The 24819-nt window shown below is 41.8% G+C and overlaps 1 protein-coding gene across 2 annotated transcripts in view; it reads left to right on the top strand.

Moving 5' to 3' along the window:
• The first annotated feature begins 1776 nt into the window (after positions 1–1776).
• CHRFAM7A (CHRNA7 (exons 5-10) and FAM7A (exons A-E) fusion) overlaps positions 1777–24819 on the top strand; it is a 47476-nt gene continuing 24433 nt past the window's right edge. Inside the window, exons 1-2 of one of the 2 annotated variants that reach the window (XM_062627117.1) lie at positions 1777–2292; positions 3372–3511. In XM_062627117.1, the coding sequence (XP_062483101.1) occupies positions 2238–2292; positions 3372–3511 (195 nt within the window). In that variant the 5' untranslated portion in view covers positions 1777–2237. Of the gene's footprint in view, positions 2293–3371; positions 3512–23480; positions 24270–24819 lie in introns of those variants that run through there. The other variant, XM_062627125.1, reaches the window with a different exon arrangement.

Genomic DNA, 24819 nt, shown 5'->3' with positions numbered 1-24819 from the left:
AACAAAAATTATTCATCTTTGTTTGCATTCCCTGAATGCTACCATTTGCAACACTTTGCTTGAAGGAGGTGGGTGTCACCAGCCGTTTGGAGACAACCAGCATTTTTCACTGAGCCATGCCTAGCTGCCATTCCACAGAGCCATGAGTTCCTTTTCACCATGACATTTGTCTCTTTGCAGCCTGCTGTTGGTATGCTAGCACTGTGCCAGTATAAAGAATGCACTTACAGAGAAAGCACAAAATTTCATTTAAAAGATGATACATGATATTTGTTGGTCTACATGCTTGAAAAACATCAACTTCACCTTCATCAGTGATTATCTCAAATAAATAATACATGGATTGGACTGATTTACCTTAGGAGAGATCCTGAGACTTTGCAGGAGAAGCTGGGAGGGAATACTAGGGAATGCTGGGTTTATGCAATGTACAGCTGTAAACCTGCAATCCAGACATTCCAAGACAAAATGCAGAGACCTGAAAAAATAAATCCTTTTCACCTCAGCCAAATTAAAACTGCATGTATTTGATTAACTGACCCTTAACCATTAGAATTCTAAAGGACATTTGGTGCTCTCAAGCAGTACTTTTCTTTTTAGAAAAGAAGACTACTTTTCTGTTTAGAAACCTTATCTGTAGAAATTTGGCTTTGTAAGACTGACCTGTGTAATATCCTCTGCTTCAACTGCAACTGCAAGTTTAAATGAGTTTGCTCTCAGTATTGGTACAACATTATGTAGTATTGTCAAGAAAAAAGTCACGTTTCCAACATTTCTGTCTTTGAAACAATTAGAGCTTAGCCTTATGGTCAAAGGCCTTATTAGCATTGTCTTTACAGATCAGATGACCATTTTTGTGGAATCCATGTTAGTTAAATTGTAGCAGATGGTAATTTTTTCAGCAAACAAAAAAATTCTGGTGTGTTGCTTTAGGACAAGATAAGTAAGGCTGATCTTCACGTGTTTACAGATGAGGATCTGCTAAAGCTGCAGGCCTAAAACGCAGATTTCTCATCAACTTTAATTAGCTTCTGTGAACCCCGTATTACATAGTTATTCAAAATCAACCAGGATGAAGAAAAACAGTTTTGCCACTGTTTCTGTTGTTCACGCTCATGCAAAAAGATGTCAAAGTGACTCCAGAATGCTGTGAATTCTATATCAGTGAGAAACGAACACCAATCCCTGGAATTACAGAATGACTCAGAAGGACCTGACAGAGGATTTGATGGGCAGAGATTTGGACCAGAACGAATAACCCATGCATGGTCTCAAAAATGTACTTCAAGTTGCAAATGGGAACCAGACAATCCACAAAATGCACTAAATTTTGTAGGCCTGCTTTTTTTTTTTTTTGTGGTGCTTTATACCTACTCCAAGCAGGAGCTCAGGCATCATTTTACTGAATTTACACAATGCCCCTCAGTTATGGTTGTTTTACCCATACCCAGACAAAACACGGAACACCTGAGTCCCCAGCCCTGCATCTCTACTGGGGATTTAACAGCTTCGTGGGCAGCATCACTTTGCCCAATTCCCTCCTTCCCAACAACGTGACCGAAGCCAAATTCATGGGTAAAGCCAGCAAAAACTGGACCCGCCCTGTATCCCAACCGCGGTTGCCTGCCCCTCCCGCTGCGCGGCTCGCTGCAGGCGGTGGCTCTCCCGTCCGGGGCACTCCGCTGCGTTTTGGGCTAATTCTCGCCTTTCACGGCAGCAGCTGAGCACTGGTGCTGAGGCGGGCAGGGCAGCTGAGGGGGGCAGCTCCGCGGCCCGCAGGAACCTGACGCCCCTTAACCCTACAGCTAGCACAGCGGGGTGCTTTCCCGTGCGGCAGGCGCGGAGCCCGGCGGCTGCCGGGAGGCCGTCAGCTGGCGGGGGGCTGCCCCCGCCCTCGTCTCTATAACGCCGGGGCCACAGCGCACCGCATTGCTCCGGCTGCGGCAGCAGTAGCAGCCCGCTCCCGGCCCCGCTCCCCCCGGGACGCTCGAGGATCAGGGTAGCAGCCGATCCGTCAGGCAGGGAGGCAGGACGTGGGGGCGGGCCGGCAGCGCCGCTCCGCTCCGCCTGGGCCGGCAGCGCCGCAGGGCGAGCTCCGCCGCGGGCGCAGGAAGGGGCCGAGCTGCCGGAGGTCCTCGGGGCGCCGGCTCCCAGCGGCCCGGATCCGCGCCGCTTGGGGCTCGGCGGGAGGAGCCGCTGCGGCTGTACCCGTCCCTGTTCGTGCTGGGTCTCCCGGGATGGGCCTCCAGGAGCTGGCGGTGTGGCTGCTGGCGGCGGCGGGGCTTGTGCGCGGTGAGTGAACGCCGGGCGGCGCCGGGCAGCGCGGAGTGCGGCAGGGGCGCGGGTGGGGGGGGGTGTGTGTGTGTGTTACTGCGAGGTCCCTCCAGCCCCTTCCCCGCGTCCTGCCGTTGCGGCGGCGGGGCAATGCTGTGCTCTGTCCCGGGTTGCTCCGGGCTTGGGAAGGGACATGGGAGATGAGCAGAGCAGCGGGGAGGGGGGAGCAAACTCCGCCAAGGCACTTAAATGGTAGCTGATTCAGAGCAGAGACTGTGGCTTTTTGTGCGGGAAGCTCAGGACTACAAAATAGCGAAGAGGAAAGTCCGTCTAGAGAGCGGACAGGGAGGGCTCACATCCAGAGGATCTGTTTCTACCCTGACCCAGATTCTGTTCGTTCTGAAACTGCCTCTGTCCCTGGTCTGCTCTGCCCCATCCCTGTGGACATGCTCCCTCTTCCTCCACAGGAAAACGGCAGAATAAAGACCCTCCCTGGATTTGAGGTGTAAGGACAGAAATCCCAGAACGTTATCATGTATTAACGTAGTGCCTATCACCTTTGCCAGGAACCCCATTCACCCACTTTATTCATTGCTGCATGAACAGAGAACAAAGCAGAGAGTACTTGCCCCAAAGAGTTCTCAATCTGAGGCAGTCTGGGAGCAGGATTTAGTCTAATCTGTGGCCATTTTTATCCCATTGTCTTGCTGATACCCTCTGTGGTATCTGTGTTCTGCTTTTCTGGTTATAGCTATGCCAGGACAGGAGTCAAAGTACTTCTTCACCTCTTCTTGCTGATGGACCAAAGGGTACTGATGTTGTCAGAGCATCATTTAGCATTTAGAATTTACCCCTCCTGGCCAGCCAAGAAATGATCGAAGAGGGAATCCCCCTTACAGGCTGGGATGAAAAGGAAGAACAATACATTTTATTGCAGTAGCTAATGAACTGTATGAATTACAGTGGCATTTTTCTGGGAATGCAGCAGGTAGAACTGTAGATAGGTAATATCTGATAGCAGGAAAAGTGTGTATATCCTAGCTTTACTTTCTGATGTGGAATCCTAATTACTTATCTATTTATTCCTATACATGAAGAGTCCCTGCAAGGAGAGTTCCAAAGGAAGCTTTACAAGGAGCTGCTGAAAAACTACAACCCACTGGAGCGACCAGTTGCAAATGATTCCCAGCCACTCACTGTCTATTTCACTCTCAGCCTCATGCAGATCATGGATGTGGTGAGTCTGTAACCATCTAGGAAACTATGTCTTTAGAAGAGTAGATTTTTCCATCCTAGAGTGGAGATTCGTGATAGTAAAAGAAGACTTCAAGTTATTGGAAAGCACAAACGATTCAAGACACAATGCCAAGTTTTCATTGCCTTTTAAAAGAAGTAAACTGGAAAGTTAAGTTTGCCTCTTCTTTAGATTTCTTGTCAGTATTTCCAAACCTTCTTAGCAGTACGAAATATTTAAAGTGAAGCCCAAACTGCATTCTTTGCCTTCTGACTCCTTAACTGTGCTTAGAACCAACAAGAAGTGTATTCAGGAGAGATGTGCCAAACCAAAGTTCTTAATTTCTGCTAGTCACTAAAGAGCTTCTTAATTTTGGAGATGTGGGGAGAGGACGGAGGTGTTCTGGCCAAAATCCAAGTTATATTATTTCTTCATTATTGAGACAAGATTGATACATTCTATGAGCTTAAATTTTAGCTGCTATTTGCAACAACAGTTGTTTGGTACATCAATAGATAATCCTACGCAGTGCTTGGCAGGCTTGTAAAATGCACTGTTGGATCTTTTGGGTTCATGTATAAGTAATTTAAGCTCCACTCTGTCACAGCAACACAGAGATGAAACTCTGCATATAAGTGGCTTTACAGTATTCAATTTTACTGAATTTAACTAGCTATGGCCACTAATAAAGAAGTTAATTACTTAAAACCAGTAGTTAACCTGAAAATGACATTATCTTGGCATCAAATCCTTAAAGTTTGAGGCACAACAAAATTAAAAAGCAGAAAGATAGGATTAGTCAGTGGCTATTCCATTACAAGCTGCCAATTGCTAGAATCCAGATACCATTCTGGATCTGAATGTCAGCACACACACGGAGAACTCTGCAAGTTTAAATGCTCATCGTTTCTATACATGTTTTTGCAAGTTTTAGATTTATTAGTCCTAAGGTGAAAACTAGGATGTGTATTTCCCGGGTGATACTTACTATTCGTGAGAATGGGCAGTCACAGTCAGTGAGCTGTTTCAGTGTCAGTGTGGCCAGGAAAGCTTAAGCGGTCTGTTCAAACTGAGCACCTGAACAAAACACCGTATGTTAAGGCAGTGGTTTTTTTAAAGTATTAACTACACTGGGAAAAGTTTGTTGTATAGCCAAACCCTCCTAGTGATGACACAGCTTACAGAAGCCTTCTTTATGTTATCAAAAACATTTCCTGTTTAGAATAAGCTGAATGCCCACAAAACACTTTGCTTACTTAAATTGCATCTATACCATGAAGGTTTCATTTGCATTTCTCTGAGTTAATAGTGAGGCTCTCTTCCCCACACTCCTGAATACAGCTACAGCTATGCCCTCAACTACTGTATGAACAGCTGGCTGTTGGAGACACATGGCTAAAGGCCAGCAGCAGTCAACTTCACAGAGTTATTACTTCTGGAGTGTCAAGTTTAATTAAAAGCCATATAAACTGAAGGCAAATACCCACAGATCACTAGTCAATCTGGGTACAGTCAGTGACTGGCAGTCTTGGCTAATATGATGCAAAAGAGAGTTTTTGATCTTATGGGCCTTTCAAAAAAATCCCTTCATAATCAGTCAGAAGCCATAGTTTTTATACTGGCAGTTTAGTTACAGCTCATTCTGCTTGCTGTAAAACTGACTGCATTTCTTTCTCAGAGGTATGGGATTGACAGGCAAAGAAAGAAACCAACCATGAAGTAAATTAAGCTTCACACTATAAAACGAATGAGTTTTCTTCATTGTCAACAAGCAGCAAATGGTGGTGGGAATGACAGCTACTTGCAATAACAATTACTGGTTTAACAAGCTAGAAACAAAACATGTCACCATCATACTTTCCTGTAGTTTATATATGCACTTTAATGGCTTCTCAGCTGATACCAGCTGTACTGGAAGTTAGACCTATCCACAGCAGATCTGTCAAATCCCTGCCAGAACAGACTGAGCCAGGCTGGATCCTGGCTGCTGCTATTCTTTACTTTAAGTCTATTCCATTCCACTCTAACTGTTGATAGGGAAGGGTAGACACTACATGAAACTGTTTCCAAATACAGTGCATATTTCCTACCTTATATTTTTAGCTTAACCCTTTCCTTCTAAAACTAGCAATTATTTCTACCCTATGCTTGCAGATATGTTTGGGTTTTGGTTCTTTTTTTATTGGTGTTGCGTATTAACATGCTGTATGGTAGAATCGGGACTATGTAATGAGGGACTTGTAAGTGCCAACTGCCCCAACTTAAGTTTAGTTCACTAGGAAATAGACTTAATAAAATGTCTAATCAGAATGCAAGCTGGCATAGTAATTTATACAGTGTTGCTAAATGGGGAGGGGAAACAGTGGCAGTATGAGAAAAATGTAGTTTGAGGACACATGAATGAAGAGCTAAACTGAGGGCGTGGGAATTCATGGTAGACCTGAGAGACAGCAATGGAGTTAAGAAGAAAGATGGAATTTAGGTGGAAGAGGATGGGTGTGTGTATGTGAAATGGAAAGAGAGGATTGAAGGGAGTGGACTTAAAGCTTCAAGTTAGTAAGAACTTTTAAGAGAGAGATCCTAGATGTCTTTCAATTTGCATTATTCCTGTATTCCTGTGCTGGTTTCAGCTGGGATAGAGTCAATTTTCTTCCTAGTAGCTGGTACAAGTGCTGTATTTTGGATTTAGAATGAGAGTAATGTTGGTAACACATCAGTGTTTTACTTGCTGCTAAGCAGTATTTACAAAGTGGATGACTTCTCAGCCTCTTGCCCCACCCGACCAGCCAGTAGTCTGGAGGGCACAAGAAGCTGGGAGGTGACACAGCTGAGACAGCTGGGCCGACTGACCAGAGGGATATTCCATACTGTATGGTGTCATGCTCAGCATATAAACTGGGGGAAAGCTGGCCAAGGGCTGCTGCTCGGGAACCGGCTGGGCATCAGCTGGTGGATGGTGAGCAATTACATTGTGCATCACTTGTTCTGAATATTCTTATTATTACCCTTTCTTTTTCTGTCCCATTAAACTGTCTTTATCTCAACCCATGATTTTAGTTTTTGTTTTCTTCAATTCTCTGTCCCATCCTGCTGGAGGAGGGGAGTGTGCGAGCAGCTATGTGGTGTTTAGCTACCCGCCCAGTTAAACCATGACAATTCCTTAAGAGAAAAATTAGTGCTTTTAAAGCTTTGCAAACAATCTTGCAATTCAGTCACCTTGAAGTGAAAACAAAGTGCAGACACCCAACTGGCCAGAACTGCTCGTCAAGGATGTCTGAGTTATTACAATATCAGAAGATGGAATAAGAGGTTTCTTCTGCTTTTTAGAATTGTTTCCATTTTCTTTAGAAAAGCCAAGCAATTCAACCAAATAACTGTCCTGAAATCTTGTCTCAGAACTCCTTGCAGGAAAAGCAACACATACTGATGCATAAAACCTGATAATAAACACCTCTCTGGATCTGAATCAGAAAATGTTTGGAAATATGTGAAAACTAAAACTAATCAAAATTTAAGAAAAATCACAGAAGGAAAATCTTATCAGACAAATACTAAGAGTATCCACATAGGTTAATGGCAGGAGAGGAAAAGGTGTTATGATCAAGGTCACAGCTTCAATACAGTGGCAAAAAAATAATGATGTAGAGAAGGAACTTATTTTTCTCTACATCTCACCTCATGGACACCCCAGTCTTTGGCTTCTGCTTGTCTAGTATTTCAGTGTTGGCATGGAGTGTGAACCTAACCTGTGCTTAGCAAAAACTTCCAGCACATGCATTTTTGAGAGACAGATTCTTAAGTCAGGCTGATATAATATCATTTCCACACTGGATAAAATTACAGCCACCAATTTTTTAAGCACTATGTAGAGGCAAACACCTTCAAACATTCTTACGTTCTCTTGCTACATCTATCCCAATAATACCATCAGAGGAGAATATGCAGCCACCAATTGGTTTAGAGTGAACACTGGGAATAACCACAGAAGCAGTGCTGTTCCTACGCTGCTATAGGTCATGCAGAATAGCAAATGGCAATGAAAACCAAATATAGTGATCACTAAGTTATGAATTTTATGCCTAGCTTCACATTTTTACAATAGACATATTTGCATGCAAATTAACTGCAAATTAACACAAGAGAAATGTATCTGAGGGAATTCCATCCCCAAAAGTCAGGGGATGAAACCTTGGCAATTAATGCAAAATAATCATACATTTATACTGTAAATTACTGCTTAGAGACACAGACATGAAGAACTGGAATACATTGAGATATATAGTAACAGTTCAAACAATTTTTACTGGTGTCTACACAAGTAGAAGAATCCTACAGTCTTATTTTAGTTTGAAAGGGGTTTCCAGAGGTCATCTAGTCCACCCCTTGCTCCAAGTATGTCTGAATACATCAAGTTACTCAGTACTATATCCAGTACTGAACACTTCCATGGAGAGAGATTCCACAACCTCCATGGGCAACCTGTGTCAATATTGAACTACCATCATGGTAGACTTGTTTTCCTAAAGTCTAACCAGAACTTCCCATGTTCCAGCTTGGGAACAACACAAAGAACACTTCTACATAAATGAGGTACTTTTCCTTCTTGCACAAAATTGGGTACATGGCATAGAGATACTTCTCATGAAGTATACCAGATTTCTTGACTATTTTCAGCAAAGGTACCTATCTGACTTTTAATAAAGCCTTTCTGAATTACACTCTTGGCAGAAAACTAGAGAATAAGGCCTTGGTAAACCCACATGGCAGAGCTGGTTAGAAAATCTCAGAGCAGCTGGTAATGGTTCTGTCAAAATGATGAGATTTAGTTAGATGGTGAGATTTCCCAGGAACCTATACTGATTCAGTGCTTTCATTTTCTTCATCTGCAAGACAGACTATAACATTTTTACTGAATTTGCAGATGACATAAATTTGGGAGGGGTTCAGAGAATACTGAGTACAAAACTAGAATTTAACATTGTCTTGTTGTGAAATAGAGTAAAAAGACTGTTTTGACCCAATTTGATGCATGTTTTTTTTTCAAGGCCTAAATTATGTGACATTTTGAGTACTACAATTTAAGAAATATTTGGATGCACTGGAAATAATCCCTCTGCTGGAGGCTTTGGTTGTATTGAATGAGTCTAATCTGATGTCTAAGTGCTTTTTCAGCTGGAAAAAAAGACAGGTCAATACTGCATCTGCATGAGGGCCCATATTTGTATTATTTTTAACCATTCCATCTACTGTAACTTTAGTCACAGTTGAGACTCTCCCTGTACCAGATCTATGTAAACACAGCTGAAAAGATCATCTTTGTTACAAAACATTTACAAAATAATTATATTTTGATAGACTAGATTCTTTTAACATCAGAATCATTCATAAAGTAAGAACTGTTGAAGCGTAGAAGACAGTATTAAATAAAACTTTAACATAAAAATGCTGAAGTTAAGATTAGAAGAAATACTGCATCAGGATCAGACCAATGGCTTTCTGATATTAATTTTCACTAATGTGTCTTCTCAGATTTTACTAAGGAATTTCAGCAATTTTACTCTGCAACTGTTGAAAACATTACTGTGTTCTGGGGCTTTCTGGTTTGAACCTAAAATTTACATCAAATTTGTGAGTGGAACCTGGGGCACCATTTTGTGAGTGTCTTATGCTGATCTCAGCACTCTGGGCTGGAAAAGATGATCTTAGTAACTTCTGATCTCATGTTCCTACCCCTTTGTCTTGCACCAGTGCCTCTGGGACTGAGCAGGTAGCTGAATCAATTTTTGGAGTAGTCATTTTTCTAGATGACCTGTACTTACTTTGGATTTATGTTACCTTAAACTGCTCACAAACCTCTACACAGGGTTCTTAGTCACTTTAAATATGCCATATATTTAGCAAACCACGCTAGTTCCATCTCTGTCTGAGGCAAGTTGCTAAACTTGGGAGAATGGTGGATCAATACTCTCTTAGCTTGTAACTTCTGCAGCAAGACTTATGGTGACAAAGATTTTGGTGTGTATGAATGTGTCCACTATGGTCAACCTTGATCATATACTTTATTTTTATATATATATATATATATATATATATATATATATATATATATATACACATATATATAAAACTAGCAGAAGAATCACCATTTGATAATTTATATAAGAAAGCTGAATTTAGTTGTTTATCTACAGTAATATTCAAGTTCTTGTTTATGTTGCATAACACCATTTAGTCTGGAATCTTTCATGTTTCCTCTAGGCATTTACTAGTGAATTAAATAATTTACTACACAACAGTTTTCACTTATTTTCCAGTTTCTCATGTTTTGGTTTTTTTTAATTTATATTAAGGGAAAGGAAAGTGCTGAACAGTTGTTTGTATATAGTGAGCAGCAGCAGAATCTCAAGAGTAACCCTGTTCCTTTAGGCTCTTCAACTCACTGGTGCAGACCAAAAGAAAAATGAAAGCACACAAACTTTTTTACATTTATTTGAACTCAGTCAAAGTTTCCTCCTCCTATATTGCCCTTGGTTACTTGCACGACTTAGATTTATATATTCAAGGGCTTTCGTCCTTGTTTCATTTTACACAGTGTGATACAGTTGACTTCCCTTTCTTACATACAGAGCTTAGCAAAGCCTCTGCCTAAGAATCTGCAGCTCAGTATGTGCAATCAAATACCCTGAACCCACTGGGCAAGACAGTAATGTGAAATATCTTGACGTTTTAAAAGAAAATGATGCCATCATTCATGGAAGCAGAAGAGCTTCTGTAAAGAAAGAGACTATAAACCAAACATCTCCCATGCCAACAACAACAAAAAATCTGGAAAGACGAATAAAACCACCAAATCAAAAGCTTGTTGAGAAATGGCACTAAGGAAGTAAGAAAGTCCTAAGCTCCTAAGCCGTTTATCAAACCTCAGCAGCCTTTTTGCAAACAATGATTAAGGCAGATGCTCATCAAATCTGCATTATTCTGTGAATTTCTAGTATTCATTTGTGTACATTACAAAAAGTCTCTCCAAGCTTTATTTTCCTTTCATTTTGCAGCTTGAACTTTATTCCCTCCATGCTGAAGGGAGAAACTATTTGCACTTTCATCTTGCAGACATTTTCATTCTACCATGATTTATTCCTGAGAGCTTAGAAAGCTGGAGCAGCGCTGGGATATGCTTTCCAATATTTTTCAGTATTTTAATACATATGAAAGTCACTGGATTATAACAGAAAACAGCGTATTCTCCTTCCCCGTGAAATACGAAGAACCACTCTTTTCAAATAATAGTCAAAAATATTATATTAATTGATTTAAACAGGCAAACAGCACCTTTCCCTGCCCTCCTGTGGTGAGATAGAGGTAAACTGCAAGAAACTGTAACATTATTCTGTGTTTTATCCACTTTTCCTGTGCTTCTAAATACCTTCTGGCTTTCTGGACTATTTTTTCCTTCAGCATCTCTCTTTTACTCAGTCTTCTCAAACAGTGCTAGATCTGGAAAGATATTTTAAACACAATCTATATTCTGTAGGATGGAATGGGAAGCAATGAGTTTACATTAATGTAAGGCAATTTGCAGGAAGGAAAAAATGACTGACTGAAGGCAGTAAAAAACCTCCTGATAACAGTTAACTGGAGGACGTTAGAGATGTTCATTGTCTGTGAAAATCAGAATTTCTATTCTGCTTTCTGGTTCCACAGGAAAAGTCTTTGGAACTGTAATAGAAATCAGTTGGGGGTTTTCTGTTTTGTTTTGTTGCTTGTTTGTTGTTGGTTTTTTTTTTACTATAAGTAAAGCAAAGCAGTTTCTCTGACATTTTTCTCATCCTTTGTGATATAAACAATCGGCATGAATCATAAAAACTCTGTACTTTAATCCTCTGCTTTATAACTACATTGGTATGGATGCACCACTAACTCAGAAAGTGAGTAGGCATCTAGTGGTATGCCATCTGTGATGAAGATTTGCATTCTTACTCTGAAAAGTATGATTAAGGTCCTAGAAAACAGATTCTGTTGTGACGGATTACTGTAGAGCACAGGCACCACAACGTTTCATATTTTACACAGGACCTCTTACTAGAGCAACAGAATTTGCAAAGTCACATCATATGAGGACTACTAGTCCTCAGTGATCAGCTAATGACATAAAACTAAAGCACAAGACAAAATTTGTGGGAGTCAGGTCTAACTAGCTAATACTTGTTCTTATACAAAGCTTTTAATTCACAGAAGTTTGGGGACTGAAATGAGTATAGTCCCTGTAATATGTGGAATAGTTCATCTTTTTTTTTAAGACTATATGCAGTTAAAATAACAATATTTATCTTATATTCTAGTACTAGACAATACATCATGTTACTGCTTAGTGCACATGTTCCTATCCTTTGTTTTGACAATGTGGATCAGTTGTTACAGTCTGTGGAAATCTGTATGAAATGTTTGAAAACTGTAGTTTTCTTGTCCTTGGGTAGTGGAGCTACACTGATCTGCATCAGCTGAGGACCTGGCTCCATAAAGTAGAAGTATTAGATCGGCATTTTCAAACCCTCTTTGCCAGTTAAATTACTGGGAGACTTGCAGGTTCAGTCCCAGCTGTGGCATGAGCTGATGCACAATGTGCATGCAGTCTAATCTCTGCTCAGGTTTTGTGCACTACAGACTAATTACACACTCTAAAACTCTGGTGCTTTACTGTGCACATAAAGATGGGAGTTGACTTGACTCTTCCTGGATTTCATTTGCCTTTGCAGTGTCAACATGCACTAAAGAAGGAGTTCAGATGCAGGTGGTTGCCTCTGCTAGACCCATTTCTTTTCTAGGAAGCCTACTGGAAGTGATGTGGGAAGATGCTGTGGGCTGGATGAGTTATCTGGGGAAAAGCAGCCCACACCTAACCATCACAGCCTCTACCCCACTCCTGTAAAGAGGATCTGTGTGGGTTCACAAGTTGGCAGGAAAGGTGCTGCAGCAATTTCAGGGATGACAGCAAAGGGAATACACGAAGTGCTCCTAAAGCAAGGCACCTAACCTCTAACACCATGCTTGGGAGCACCTGTGCTACCAGAGGAGCTTGGGGACAAGATCAAATTACCAGTCATGGTTTAACATTTTTAAATAGTAGTCCTGGTGGGCTATGGCTCTTGAACAATCAAGTAGGAAGTATTCTGTTTCTCTTCTCCCTTTCATTTTAGGGCTGTATTCTCAGACCTGTGTGGATACAGTGCCTGCTTTTCTCTCAGAAAAGCACACACTATAAAAAGTTTTCAGTATTTTACAAATCTAATAGTGCTGACAGCAGTTGATCAATGTATTCTCAATGGACTGCAAGCAAACCCTTTTCTATCTGTGAACAGCATATTAACACAGAAACATTCAAATGTTAATTACTTCAAATTTAGATGATACAGATGCGAATTCTTTGCTGTCTCCTGAACTCCTCACCATGACCGCCTGAATAGACTACTAAACAATCCAACTGTTCCCAATCTAAATATATCCCTGACAAAAAAGGCAAAAAAATTAAGGGGAGAAGATCTCCCCCGGGGTTGGCAGCAGGGAGCCTATGTGTACAAGCACCTATATAAAAAAAGAAATTTTTAAAACTTACTAGAACTTTAACTTCTTTGCTGTGTTAACTAATTTTGAGTTTTTAATTTATTTAAAATGAAAATAATAACTTTCCAGAATAACCAGAAGAATCTTGAAACAAGCATGTATTTGGATTTAGCCTTCACTTCGGCTTGCATGTTCATGCCTGTTATCTGAAACTAGAAGTTTATTTGTAAAAAGGCAAGGCTGTTAACACTGGCTTCAACAAGAGCTAACTGGGAAGTGGTAGGAGCATGGCATGAAGCCAGAAACACAATATGATATTTATCCAGCTCATCTCTCCAAAATCCTCTGGTAGTAATGTAAAGCTCTATTTGCATGGCCTATAATCATGTCTTCATATTGTTTATATGATCCTCATAATGGAATAGCTTGAATGGAGCACAATCCATGTACAGAGTTGGTGGACCCACACACATTTAGTTATCTAGCATTACTACTTTGGACTTTTACTGGCTTGTCTTCCATGTTCAGCCGTGGATATTAACATATTTCTGTGTCTGGCATCCCTGTACTTACTTTCAGTAACTACACAGTTGTGTTGACTAAGTATGAGAGGAAAGAAGCAGGCTTTTTACCCACTAGCACCAATGCTACTAAATGCAAGAATGAAGACAGAAAAAATAATGAGCAATAGTAAACTTGACTGAACCACTCACTGAGCTCAGGGAACTCAAATAAGCAGTTTTATTTTGGAGCACTCCCTCCATCTCTGACCTCAACAGACAGAAATGTTCTTTTCGTAGGAGAGAGTTTGCTCTTTTGTGTCACAAAAAACAGCAGCCTGAAGGACTGTGTAGGTGTTCTGACATTTGAGTCATGATGCTTGTTGCATGCAGTTGATTTTCATCAATATATTTCTCTCAGCCAAGCTTATGTTTTCTCAGTACCTTTGTCAGTAATTGTCTACATGCATTAAAGAGAAGTGGGGACCAGGTGCATTTTTAAGGAAAGTTCAAAATTAAGACCCTCTAAAAAATTACTCTCAAACCTGTCCCTCAGAGGATGTAGGGTAAGGAAAAACTAGTATTTCTGTAATGCTGATTCATCCTCTCTTCCTGTTATTAAGGAGCACTTGTAATTTTTCTGTGTCAAGAGCTGCAGTGACGTTCAAGCAGGATAAACATTTTGTACTACACCCTTCTCCAGGAGAGTTTTTAATTGCCATGGTAATGTCTGTGATGTAGCCTAGATTGAACAGAGACCCTGAGACAGCAAGAATAATGGATTACATTACACATCACAGAAACTTCGGAGCTACTCCTTGCTTACTTTGCCTACACTTGGAAAGGTGGAGATAAGACAGTATAGTTAGAGAGACTGCCTGGGATGAGTAATGGCAATTTGCTAACTGGTTCTCAGAAGCTGGCTTTAACTATGTCCATTTGTAAAGGTCGGGGTGGAAATTTCTGTTGCTGTTTTTCACAAAAATAGAACAGAAGAATGCCAGCAGCAAGCTGGTGCTAGAGCTGTATGCTCTGATGACACAACAGGAGAGAAAGAGACAGCTTTGTGTTCAGCTTTTCCTTTTTCCGTAAATTCCTCTCCTTGAAAAGATCACCTGCTTTCCTTCCACTTTAGTTTGCTAAGTATACATGCTACAACAGCATTTCCATATGACCTACAAACATTTTAAGGAGAAAGGTTTAATAAAAAAAGTCAAATATGACTTAAAGTGGATTATCTAGAATAAAAATAGTCAAATCTTTTGATATAATGCTGTCCTGGAATTACTGGTACATCTGGTATAACAACCTGACCTTTCAACTTCCATGTTTTGCAGCTAAGCTCTAAGCAAACAGACCAAGTCCAAAAGCTTTGATTCCCTCCTGTTTTAACAGTGTTTATGGGGTGGGGCTAAGGGGGCTCTATTTTTTCCTCTTAGCCTGTGGAATGGTTGGCAGCTCCCAGATTCCAGCATGTGCTCAGAGCTGGGATGCCCATCTGTGTCAGACTGGCAATGATAATCAGCACCTATAGACAGTTAACACTAATTCAGGGTTCAATCCTCTGAATGGGAGTCTGCTGTGCAATACAATGGAATCAAGAATTGTTTGTAAATAAAGCAACAGAACACAGCTATTACTTTGCGTGTTTGCACTAAATGTAACTGCACTTTAAGCTCTATGCTATATTTAATGATTGAACTGAGGGATCATGGGAGTTCATAAGATAACTTGAAAAAAATGCAACCTCCCCCTCTTGCTCTTCAGAAGAATATTTTTTTCACAATATGTGCTGAAGTGTTTTATTAGTTATACTGTACTCTGCTCATTTCAAATGCCCGATCCCTGCTTGTCTTTGCAGAGATGACTGTATTTAAATCTAAATACAATCTCTTGTTAACAATGATGTACTGGGAAACAAAAGAAAAAAGCCTGCTATTACAATAATGTCCCCATGGTAACAGAAAGGGTACATCATGAGGCTCTTACCCACATTTACAATCTCCGCTTCTTTTCTGAGAAACAATATATCTCAAGCCCACTGTCAGGACAAAGCCCTGTACACTCAATGCAAGCACAAGTGTCAGACCTTGTCAGAGTACATATGGAACAGAAACACATTCCCACATTTAAGGTGGCTCCTTGCACAAATGCTCTGTCCAGAGTTCAGATGGCTTTTCTAGGCTCTTTCTTCAGCAGCTTTTCTGCTGTGTAAGATTTGCATGCATCTGGGATGACCTGTGTACATTTAGAGCAAACTCTGCCTTTCTTTTAAGGCAAGATACAGTTGTTGGGGAGAAAGAAAATACTTCTTGAAAAGCATGTCAAATAGTCGGTATGGAGAAACCACTGGAGTTTTTCAGACTTGCAAAATAGAGCACACATTGCACAATTTAAAAAAAACACATCAAAATGAGCAACCCTCCTCCTCAGAATTTCTCCTGAATTAAGTTAAGCAAAGCAATAAGACTCCTCATCTCACGCTCCAATCTGAACCTTAACCCAGATAAAATTCAAATGATACTTTCCTAATTTTTATTTGAAAGAAAAAATTAAAGATACACAAAAGACCAAATGTGAGCACCTGCTCCTATCCCAGCAGCACATAATGCTTTAGTAACAATTTAGCATTTTAACTCTAAATACCTTTAACACTTTCGCAGACTTAAGTATAAGCAGAAGCATACTTGTCTGTTATACTCAGGTTTACTTCCTCACTCTTTTGCTTCTGTCTTTCTCATGCACTTGAACAGTGCATGGGACAGGTGAACTCCAGGCTTCAATACCCATGCAGAACACACACTTGAAGATTCCAATTTTTTTCAGATTTACATATAGGTCAAGCTCTAGAGTCACTAAGTCTGAATTGTATCTGTGGGTAAGCTCACAGCAAATCTTGTATTAAGTACGTGCTGACTCAAGTATTAAACACAAACCATAATGGTAGCTAGCCTAGTGCTAATGGCATCTTTCTACCACCCACACTGGTAGGTTTCCTTTCCTCCTCTCCCATTCCCTTCCCAGTTGCTGGATGCTATTTCTCACCAGGGACTTGCAGACCATCCTATCGCTGTTTCCCCTACATGAAACCAGAAGTTCACCATAATGGGCTTCACCATGGCTAAACCTTGCACCTCTGCATACCCTATCCCAGGGACCCTCTGCACCCAACAGCAGAAGCTTGTTTCTCTTTGTAGTAATGCTCTGATGTTTCTGTTCTGTTGCTCAGCCTGCCTCATCTGCTTGTCGTTGTTACTACATCCAAACATCTGGAACTAAAGTCAACAGATGTGGCAGTCTAAACTGCTACACATCGAGCTGTGTAACTGTCTGCAAAGCAGTGCTGAAATCTGTAATGCTTTGTACTGTAAAGTATTCATTTGGCACTGTTGTGTTGTTATTTCTAGCTAAGGCACCATTTTCCTTGTGCTTAATTTGCTGAAAATCATGTGCTTGTAGGTTAGAAGATTTACAAAGTCACTTTATTTATTGATTTTCTACTCAATTACTCCCATTTATAATAATTCAGTTATAAAAACAGACAAAGCCCAAAACAAAACAAATAAAATCAAACCAACCCCAAAAGATAATACGTGATCTGAACAATTTCACATATTCCTGATGGGACAAGCTTAAAAACTCTCAAGACAAGAAAAAGCTCTACAATCATATGCCATAAGAGTAATAACCTAAAGTTAGAGCCAGTAGAGCATAGCTGGCTAGCTCTAAGTACTCTGGCACTGTTTTACACTACAGCCCAAGTAATAGAGAAAATGGCATTACACATGCATGCACAGACCAGCCTGGATGTACGCATTTCAAGGGAAGATGACATGAGTAGATATTGCTTTGAAATAAATCTTCCATATCTTGAACTTCAAACATTACACTCTGACTAAGTAAACATTTCTGAAGATAGGTCATGTTTAGAAGGTAAGAAGCTGCACACAATTGAAGTAATAGTAAGATGAGGTTTTGGCTGTCACAGAGCACTATCTGTTAAAGAGAGGTAGCCTGAACTGGAATGTTTGGTTTATCCAGCATTACTTCTAGTGTGGCACACCCTTTAATTTGTAGAAATATTTCTAGTAAATATGGTCAGACAGAGGAATCACTACATGCAAGTCATGGTTCTAAAACAAGGAATAAACAGAGCAAGAGTGTGCAGTCAGACCTTAATTCCACCTGTCTCCTGCAGGAAACTTCACTGGATTAACAGTGCCACTCTCCTACAAATATTTATGAATTTATTTCTATAACTGAGCCAATATCTACAAGAGCCCCCAGCCTCAACACTTTGCATGGATGATTCAACTCTTTCACAAATGCTCTTCAGCTGCATTCTCTATTTCAGCTGTACATTCCAGTGCAAGCTGTTGTTCAGCTCTGCTGCACTGTTTACGTGATGTGAAGAGGCTGATTTTTTAATTCAAATAGGTAACAGAGGAGCTGTCACTGCATCCAGGATCGGTACTGCCACTCTGTCCTCCAAGATGATGGGAAGCGCTTAGGACAGCAGGTTGTGTTGGGAATATGCCAGGTCTGTGCTGCATTGTTCCTGGCTAGAGATTTAGGGGACTTCAATAAACTTTATTCACTGTATCACAAATGAAAGCGGGGCCATAGGGAGAGTGAGGAGGGCTGTCTCCCTACAGGGAAACTCTTTCCCAAACAACTCTAAGTATTTCACTAAGTCCCAGAACAGCCATTTATTACCTCACTCCTCACTGCATTTACAGTCCAAAGTCAGCCTTCTTAACAAATAAAAACACCTAGTAGCAGCAATCTGTGCCAATCTGTGTTACCTCCAGCAACAAAACTCTGCTTTCCCAGTCAGAAGCAATTCTAAATAGCAGTTCTCTATTTCAAAGACCTTCAGCATGTAGCAACTATGAAGAGCCATTCATATAGCATTAATCACAAATCTAATACACCTAACAGCTCAAAAAGAAAAGAAGTTTTCTTCTCAAATTTCACTTTAATTAACTACTCACATTCTGGTTTGCAGTAAGATTTTAATTCTTTGATTAAAAAAAGCTACCAGAAATTAAGTCAAAGATCAAGAAGCACACAAAGGAAGGAAGATACTTTCAGGCAGGCTGGATTTCAGAGATTTAACTGCAAAACTCACCTTAATGCTACAGGCAATACTTATCTAAATCCCAAGGACAACTGCAGTATCTTATCCCTAAAGGTCTGAAAGAGTCAGAGTCAAAGTTGGAAGGTGAGAAAGTCACCCAGTCAAGTATCATCCAGCAGTGAAAGTGCTTCAGGGCTGAATTTGGCTTTGAAGTGGAATGCAGAAGAGACTGAGGCGTAAAAACGGCTCCATTATACACCAAATAAAAATGTGTGTTTATTTGAAGTGGTCTTGAGAAAAATGCACTGAAACAGTGAAAATTTATATTTTCCACTTTTGACTTTTTATTGAATCATTTTGCACTTTTTGCATTTATTTTCAAGAAATCAGAAACATTCTGTGGCCTCTTCCTGGTGCTGAGTCTCACATACTAGATCATGGAATATTATTATTTATGCATTGGTAATGTCTGTTTATACAATTTCTGCATAATTGGAAATATGTGCTGTATGCTGAGTCAAAACATTTTACTATGATGAAAAGGTATACTGCTGACTTCTGGAGAAGTGAAGGGTAATTGAAATAACCCATTACTTTTGTGCTGAAAGGCAAGTCACGTGGGGAAGAGGCATCAGGAGTTCAAATCTGTCTTCTCGCAAATCCTGTACATTGCTTTTTTTTCATCTTTATGTTGCTTAAAAAAAGCCTGTTTCACATTGCCAACTCCCCATGTAGCTTTTTATTCCTATGCGAAAAAAAAAAAAACAAAAAAAACCACCACCCCCAGTCGTTAATTCCATCCAAATTTGCATTTTAATTACTCCTGCCTTTTTGAAGGTTTGGTGTAGGTGATGCCTTGGGCTTCAGGGGTAATGAATATGCACCCATTACAGGGCAGCATGACTCTGTACCCTTTGCTACGTTCTTCAACATCAACATTCACTGCAGCTACAGCCCCCACCTATGGATGACTAGAGGCAGTCTTCAGCTAGCAGCTGCAGTTTCATTTCATGCCAGAAGCATCAGCCTGGCTTTCTTAAGTAATCTGACTTTTATCTTCACCCCTAAGACAGCAAAAATTGGTTTTTGCCTGAACCACTAAGGAGCCTTGAGCCGCCTTTAATACAAAAGTTTAGCATTAACCTTGGCACATGGGGAGAGCGTAACTGCAATAGTCCCCCATGTTGACTTAGTGTTATGAAGAATGTTAGGTCACCGTAGTGTTTTCAGTTGGGCTTCTGGTGGGTGAAGTTGAACTACTTGCTGCTCTGGCCTCTCCTGGAGGTTGGCCACACCATGGGCAGGAATTAAGAAGTCCAGCCCGTTCACTACTCTCCAGAAGTTTCAAGGAGCTCAGATTCATATTGTCACTATGGCTGCCTAAAGCATGGCCACAGCATCAATCTTCTGTCAACTGGCCATTTTAAGAGTGCTTAGCTTATCCTCCAGCCTGTTGTCTGAGTACTAACCATAAAAGAATTCAGGCTTTTTCACTTCATACTGTTTAGTGAGCTCAGTGCACGACCATAAAAAAGGAACAGGAAGAAAACCCAAAGCTGAGTGAAGCAAAAATTTATCCTAACAGGGTTTTAAAGGATGTGGGGGGATAAAAGCCATTAGGTACTAGTAATTTGGCACTGTGGATCAGAAGATGTTGAGAATGTTTAATGAGCAAGTGCTGAGACAATGAAGTAAGAGCAAATGAACTGATTAACCTGCTGGTTTCAGTAGAATGACATCCAAGAAAACAAAAGTGAAAATTGGTACAGGGAGTGCCTTATGTGTCTCTCACTGGCTGCCAGCGCATTAACTTCAGACTACAATTATTAACTTCAGTCTTGCTACGAGGTACCAGTCAGGAACCTAGCATTACTGCTGTGACAAGGGATGTCTTTAAATGCTTTTACAAACTCTTATTAAGGTTCATACTAACTGAAGACCAGTTCAAAGAGGTATTACTTTTTCTGTAATTTAGGTGAGATGCAACCACATAAGAATCCAGATTTGAAGTTCATGAATTACAGCTAACAGATTTTAGTCAGGACATTACTTCATCCAAGTCTTCCAGGAAGAAGTGTTTCTTGCTAGCTGCTGCACATCAGTGCATCCCAGTATATAGGCATGCAGGCTGATTTTACTTTTCTTCTTGCTTTTTTCTGCATAGCTTTTCTAGTGTGGATAATAAATGTGCTAACATCCTTTGGAAAGTCAGCAGATAATGTTCCTCACAAAATTTGCAATGCCCAGGCTAAAGCCGTGGTCGTCATGGGGGATTTTAACTTCCCTGATGTTTGCTGGAAGGACCACTCGGCAACCCAGCCGCAGTCCAGGAGGTTCCTCCAGTGTGTGGATGATAACTTCCTCCTGCAAATGGTGGATGAGCCGACCAGGAGAGGAGCGCTGCTGGATCTCATCCTCACTAACAAGGAGGGTCTGGTTGAAGCAGTAAGGGTAGAGGGCTGCCTTGGTTGCAGCGACCACGAGATGGTGAAGTTCAGGATCTTGTGGTAGGACTAGTAGAATACCAAGTAGAATTGCAACCCTGGACTTTAGCAGGGCAAACTTTGGCCTTTTCAAGCAATTGCTAGGGGAAATCCCATGGGCAAGGCTGCTTGAAGGAAAAGGGGCCCAAGATAGTTGGTTGACATTCAAGGACTGCTTTTTCCGTGCTCAAGATCGGAGCATCCCGACACGTAGGAAGTCAAGGAAGAGGGCCAAGAGACCTGTGTGGCTAAATAGGGAATTGCTGGGTATGCTCAAGTGGAAGAGGAGAGTTTACAGGTCATGGAAGGAGGGGCTGGCCACTTGGGAGGAATATAAGGCTGCTGCTAGGGGATGTAGGAAGGCAGCTAGGAGGACTAAGGCTTCCTTAGAATTAAACCTGGCAAGAAGGGTCAAGGACAGCAAAAAGAGCTTTTTCAAGTACATGGCAGACAAAACTAACACCAGAGGCAATGTAGGCCCACTGATGAACGGGATGGGTGCCCTGGTGACAGAAGATGCAGAGATGGCAGAGTTACTGAATGCCTTCTTTGTCTCTGTCTACTCTGCTGCAGGCAGTCCTGAAGAGCCCTATACCCCTGAGACCTTAGATGAAGTCAGGTCGACGGAGCGACTTGCCTTAGTCGATGAGGAATGGGTTAGAGATCAGTTGAGCAATCTGGACGTCCATAAATCCATGGGTCCAGATGGGATGCACCCGCGGGTGCTGAGGGAACTGGCGGAAGTCATTGCTAGACCACTCGCCATCATCTTTACCAAGTCCTGGGAAACGGGAGAGGTGCCTGAGGACTGGAGGAAGGCAAATGTCACTCCGGTCTTCAAAAAGGGCAAGAAGGAGGACCCGGGTAACTATAGACCGGTCAGCCTCACCTCCATCCCTGGGAAAGTGATGGAACACCTTGTCCTTGGTGCCATCTTAAAGCATATCAAGGATAAGAGGGTTATGAGGGGCAGTCAACATGGCTTCACCAGGGGGAAATCATGCTTGACCAATCTCTTAGCCTTTTATGAGGAAATAACACGGTGGATGGATGATGGCAGAGCGGTGGATGTGGTCTACCTTGACTTCAGCAAAGCCTTTGACACAGTCTCCCACAGCATCCTCACGGCTAAATTGAGGAAGTGTGGACTGGATGACCAGGTAGTGAGGTGGACTGCGAACTGGCTGAAGGAGAGAAGCCAGAGAGTTGTAGTCTATGGGGCTGAGTCTAGTTGGAGGCCTGTAACTAGTGGAGTGCCTCAAGGGTCAGTACTGGGACCAGTATTATTTAATATATTCATCAATGATTTAGATGAGGGAATTGAGTGTACTATCAGCAAGTTTGCTGATGACACTAAGCTGGGAGGAGTGGCTGACACGCCAGAAGGCTGTGCTGCCATCCAGCGAGACCTGGACAGGCTGGAGAGTTGGGCAGGGAATAACGGGATGAAATATAACAAGGGAAAGTGTAGAGTCCTGCATCTGGGCAGGAACAACCCCAGGTTCCAGTATAGGTTGGGGAACGACCTGCTAGAGAGCAGTGTAGGGGAGAGGGACCTGGGGGTCCTAGTGGACGACAGGATGACCATGAGCCAACACTGTGCCCTTGTGGCTAAGAAGGCCAATGGCATCCTGGGATGTATTAGAAGGGCGGTGGTTAGTAGGTCGAGAGAGGTCCTCCTTCCCCTCTACTCTGCCCTGGTGAGACCCCATCTGGAATATTGTGTCCAGTTCTGGGCCCCTCAGTTCAAGAAGGACAGGGAGCTGCTGGAGAGAGTCCAGCGCAGGGCAACCAAGATGATTAAGGGAGTGGAGCATCTCCCTTATGAGGAAAGACTGAGGGAGCTGGGTCTTTATAGTTTAGAGAAGAGGAGACTGAGGGGTGACCTTATAAGCGTCTATAAATATATAAAGGGGGAGTGTCACGAGGATGGAGCCAGGCTCTACTCAGTGGCAAACAATGATAGGACAAGGGGTAATGGGTGCAAACTGGAACACAAGAGGTTCCACTTAAACTTGAGAAGGAACTTCTTCTCAGTGAGGGTGACGGAACACTGGAACAGGCTGCCCAGGGAGGTTGTGGAGTCTCCTTCCCTGGAGACATTCAAAGCCCGCCTGGACACATTCCTGTGTAACGTTATCTAGGTGTTCCTGCTCTGGCAGGGGGATTGGACTAGATGATCTTTTGAGGTCCCTTCCAATCTCCAGCATACTGTGATACTGTGATACTGTGTAAAGCCCTTCACAAGGCATTGTCACATTTCCATCTCTTCTTTTATATGTTCTGTTGAACACAGGGTGAGGGAAGGATAATGTGAAAATCCGATACCATGTTTCCAGAGATGATCTGGAAACTCATAGACTGTTTCCAGTCTGACAGACTGTTTATACAGTAAAGACAGACAAAACCAGAGACGGGAACTGGAATAATGGGGACACTACAATTCCCTTCAAGAACTTCCAGAAATTGTTACCTCTACCTTCAAAAACTGACGAAGGACCATTCTAGTCTTCCTGATGTCAACTACTTCTCTTTCATCAATCACACTGCCATGGAATAATGTGATAAGTTGCCCAGTGGCAATTTGTCATCTGCCCTCACAGGTTCATAACTACAGTAATGAATCAAGTAACCTCCCACCCACCTCCCACTGCATGACTGAAACCTAACTCTTCACTGCCTGCGCTACTTGGCCAGTACTACCTGAACAGCAAGTAACCTAAAGTAGCTGGTATGGGAAACAACCCACACCAATCCTAACGCCATGGTATAATTTCTGGTCGTGCTCTCTGGCTAATTTTCCCAGCATCTCAGAATATATTGTTAAGTCCTTTTTCTTTGCTCCTTTATAAAAGAAAGCATTTGTAATAGGAACTGCCTTGCTTTTGTAACACTTTTTCTGTAGGTGTTTACAAAATATTGCACAGTGACAAAAAACAAGGAAGTCCTGTGCAACCCTGATAAAAAAGTAGTGTTAATACAGTTTGCTGTAAAGCTTTCAAAACAGCATGCAAAAAACTCTCCTAGCTGGAAGGAAACCCTGTAGGATGTCTGTCTCCTTTCCCACCTTTCACCAGCTTTACTTGGGACCATAGAGAAGCACAATTCCACTAAAATCAGAATCTTTCCTCTAGTGATGAGTGAGAATCCAATAATGACTAAAATGCTGGAAGCCATTTGTTCCAACAAACACCACTACAAAAACCACACCACTATAAACCAAGTTTCTGCATGCAGCAGCGCCTTACAGGTGAGGAGCAATGATGGGATTTGTGATTCAAACACCAATGGAACTTTAAATATAGTGCTCCAACTGGGAGTTATTTTGTTCAAAATCACTCTTTCAGACTCTAAATGCTTAAGGTAACAGAAAGAAACACCAGGAAAACAGCATGGGCCATCTTCTTTTTGTTCTTGTCTTCAGTGTGCAAGTTGCTTTTGAGTCAGTGCTCTCAGGCTACCCTTTCTGCGCTAGTTTTGAGTGAAAGATCACACTGAGGAATAACTTGGCTTTCAGAATAGGTCTGCAGCCTCCTGCTGGCAAACCTGCAATGGCTCTGCCATGTGCCCAGCTCCCTGCAGTGGCAGGCACTGAATCATTCTGCCAGCAGCACAGCTGGAATAAAAGTCTGCTGTTCCCCTCAGCTCTGCTAGTTCAACTCTCAGTGACGGCTCTCTAGCCTGGTTCTG

This window comes from Pezoporus occidentalis, unplaced genomic scaffold, assembly GCF_034315485.1.
Source record: "Pezoporus occidentalis ecotype Australia unplaced genomic scaffold, CSIRO_AGI_Poc_V1 ctg11, whole genome shotgun sequence".
NCBI classification, from domain to species: domain Eukaryota; kingdom Metazoa; phylum Chordata; class Aves; order Psittaciformes; family Psittacidae; genus Pezoporus; species Pezoporus occidentalis.
The sequence above is the reverse complement of the archived record's forward strand: the minus strand, read 5'-3'. Positions and strand labels throughout refer to the sequence as shown.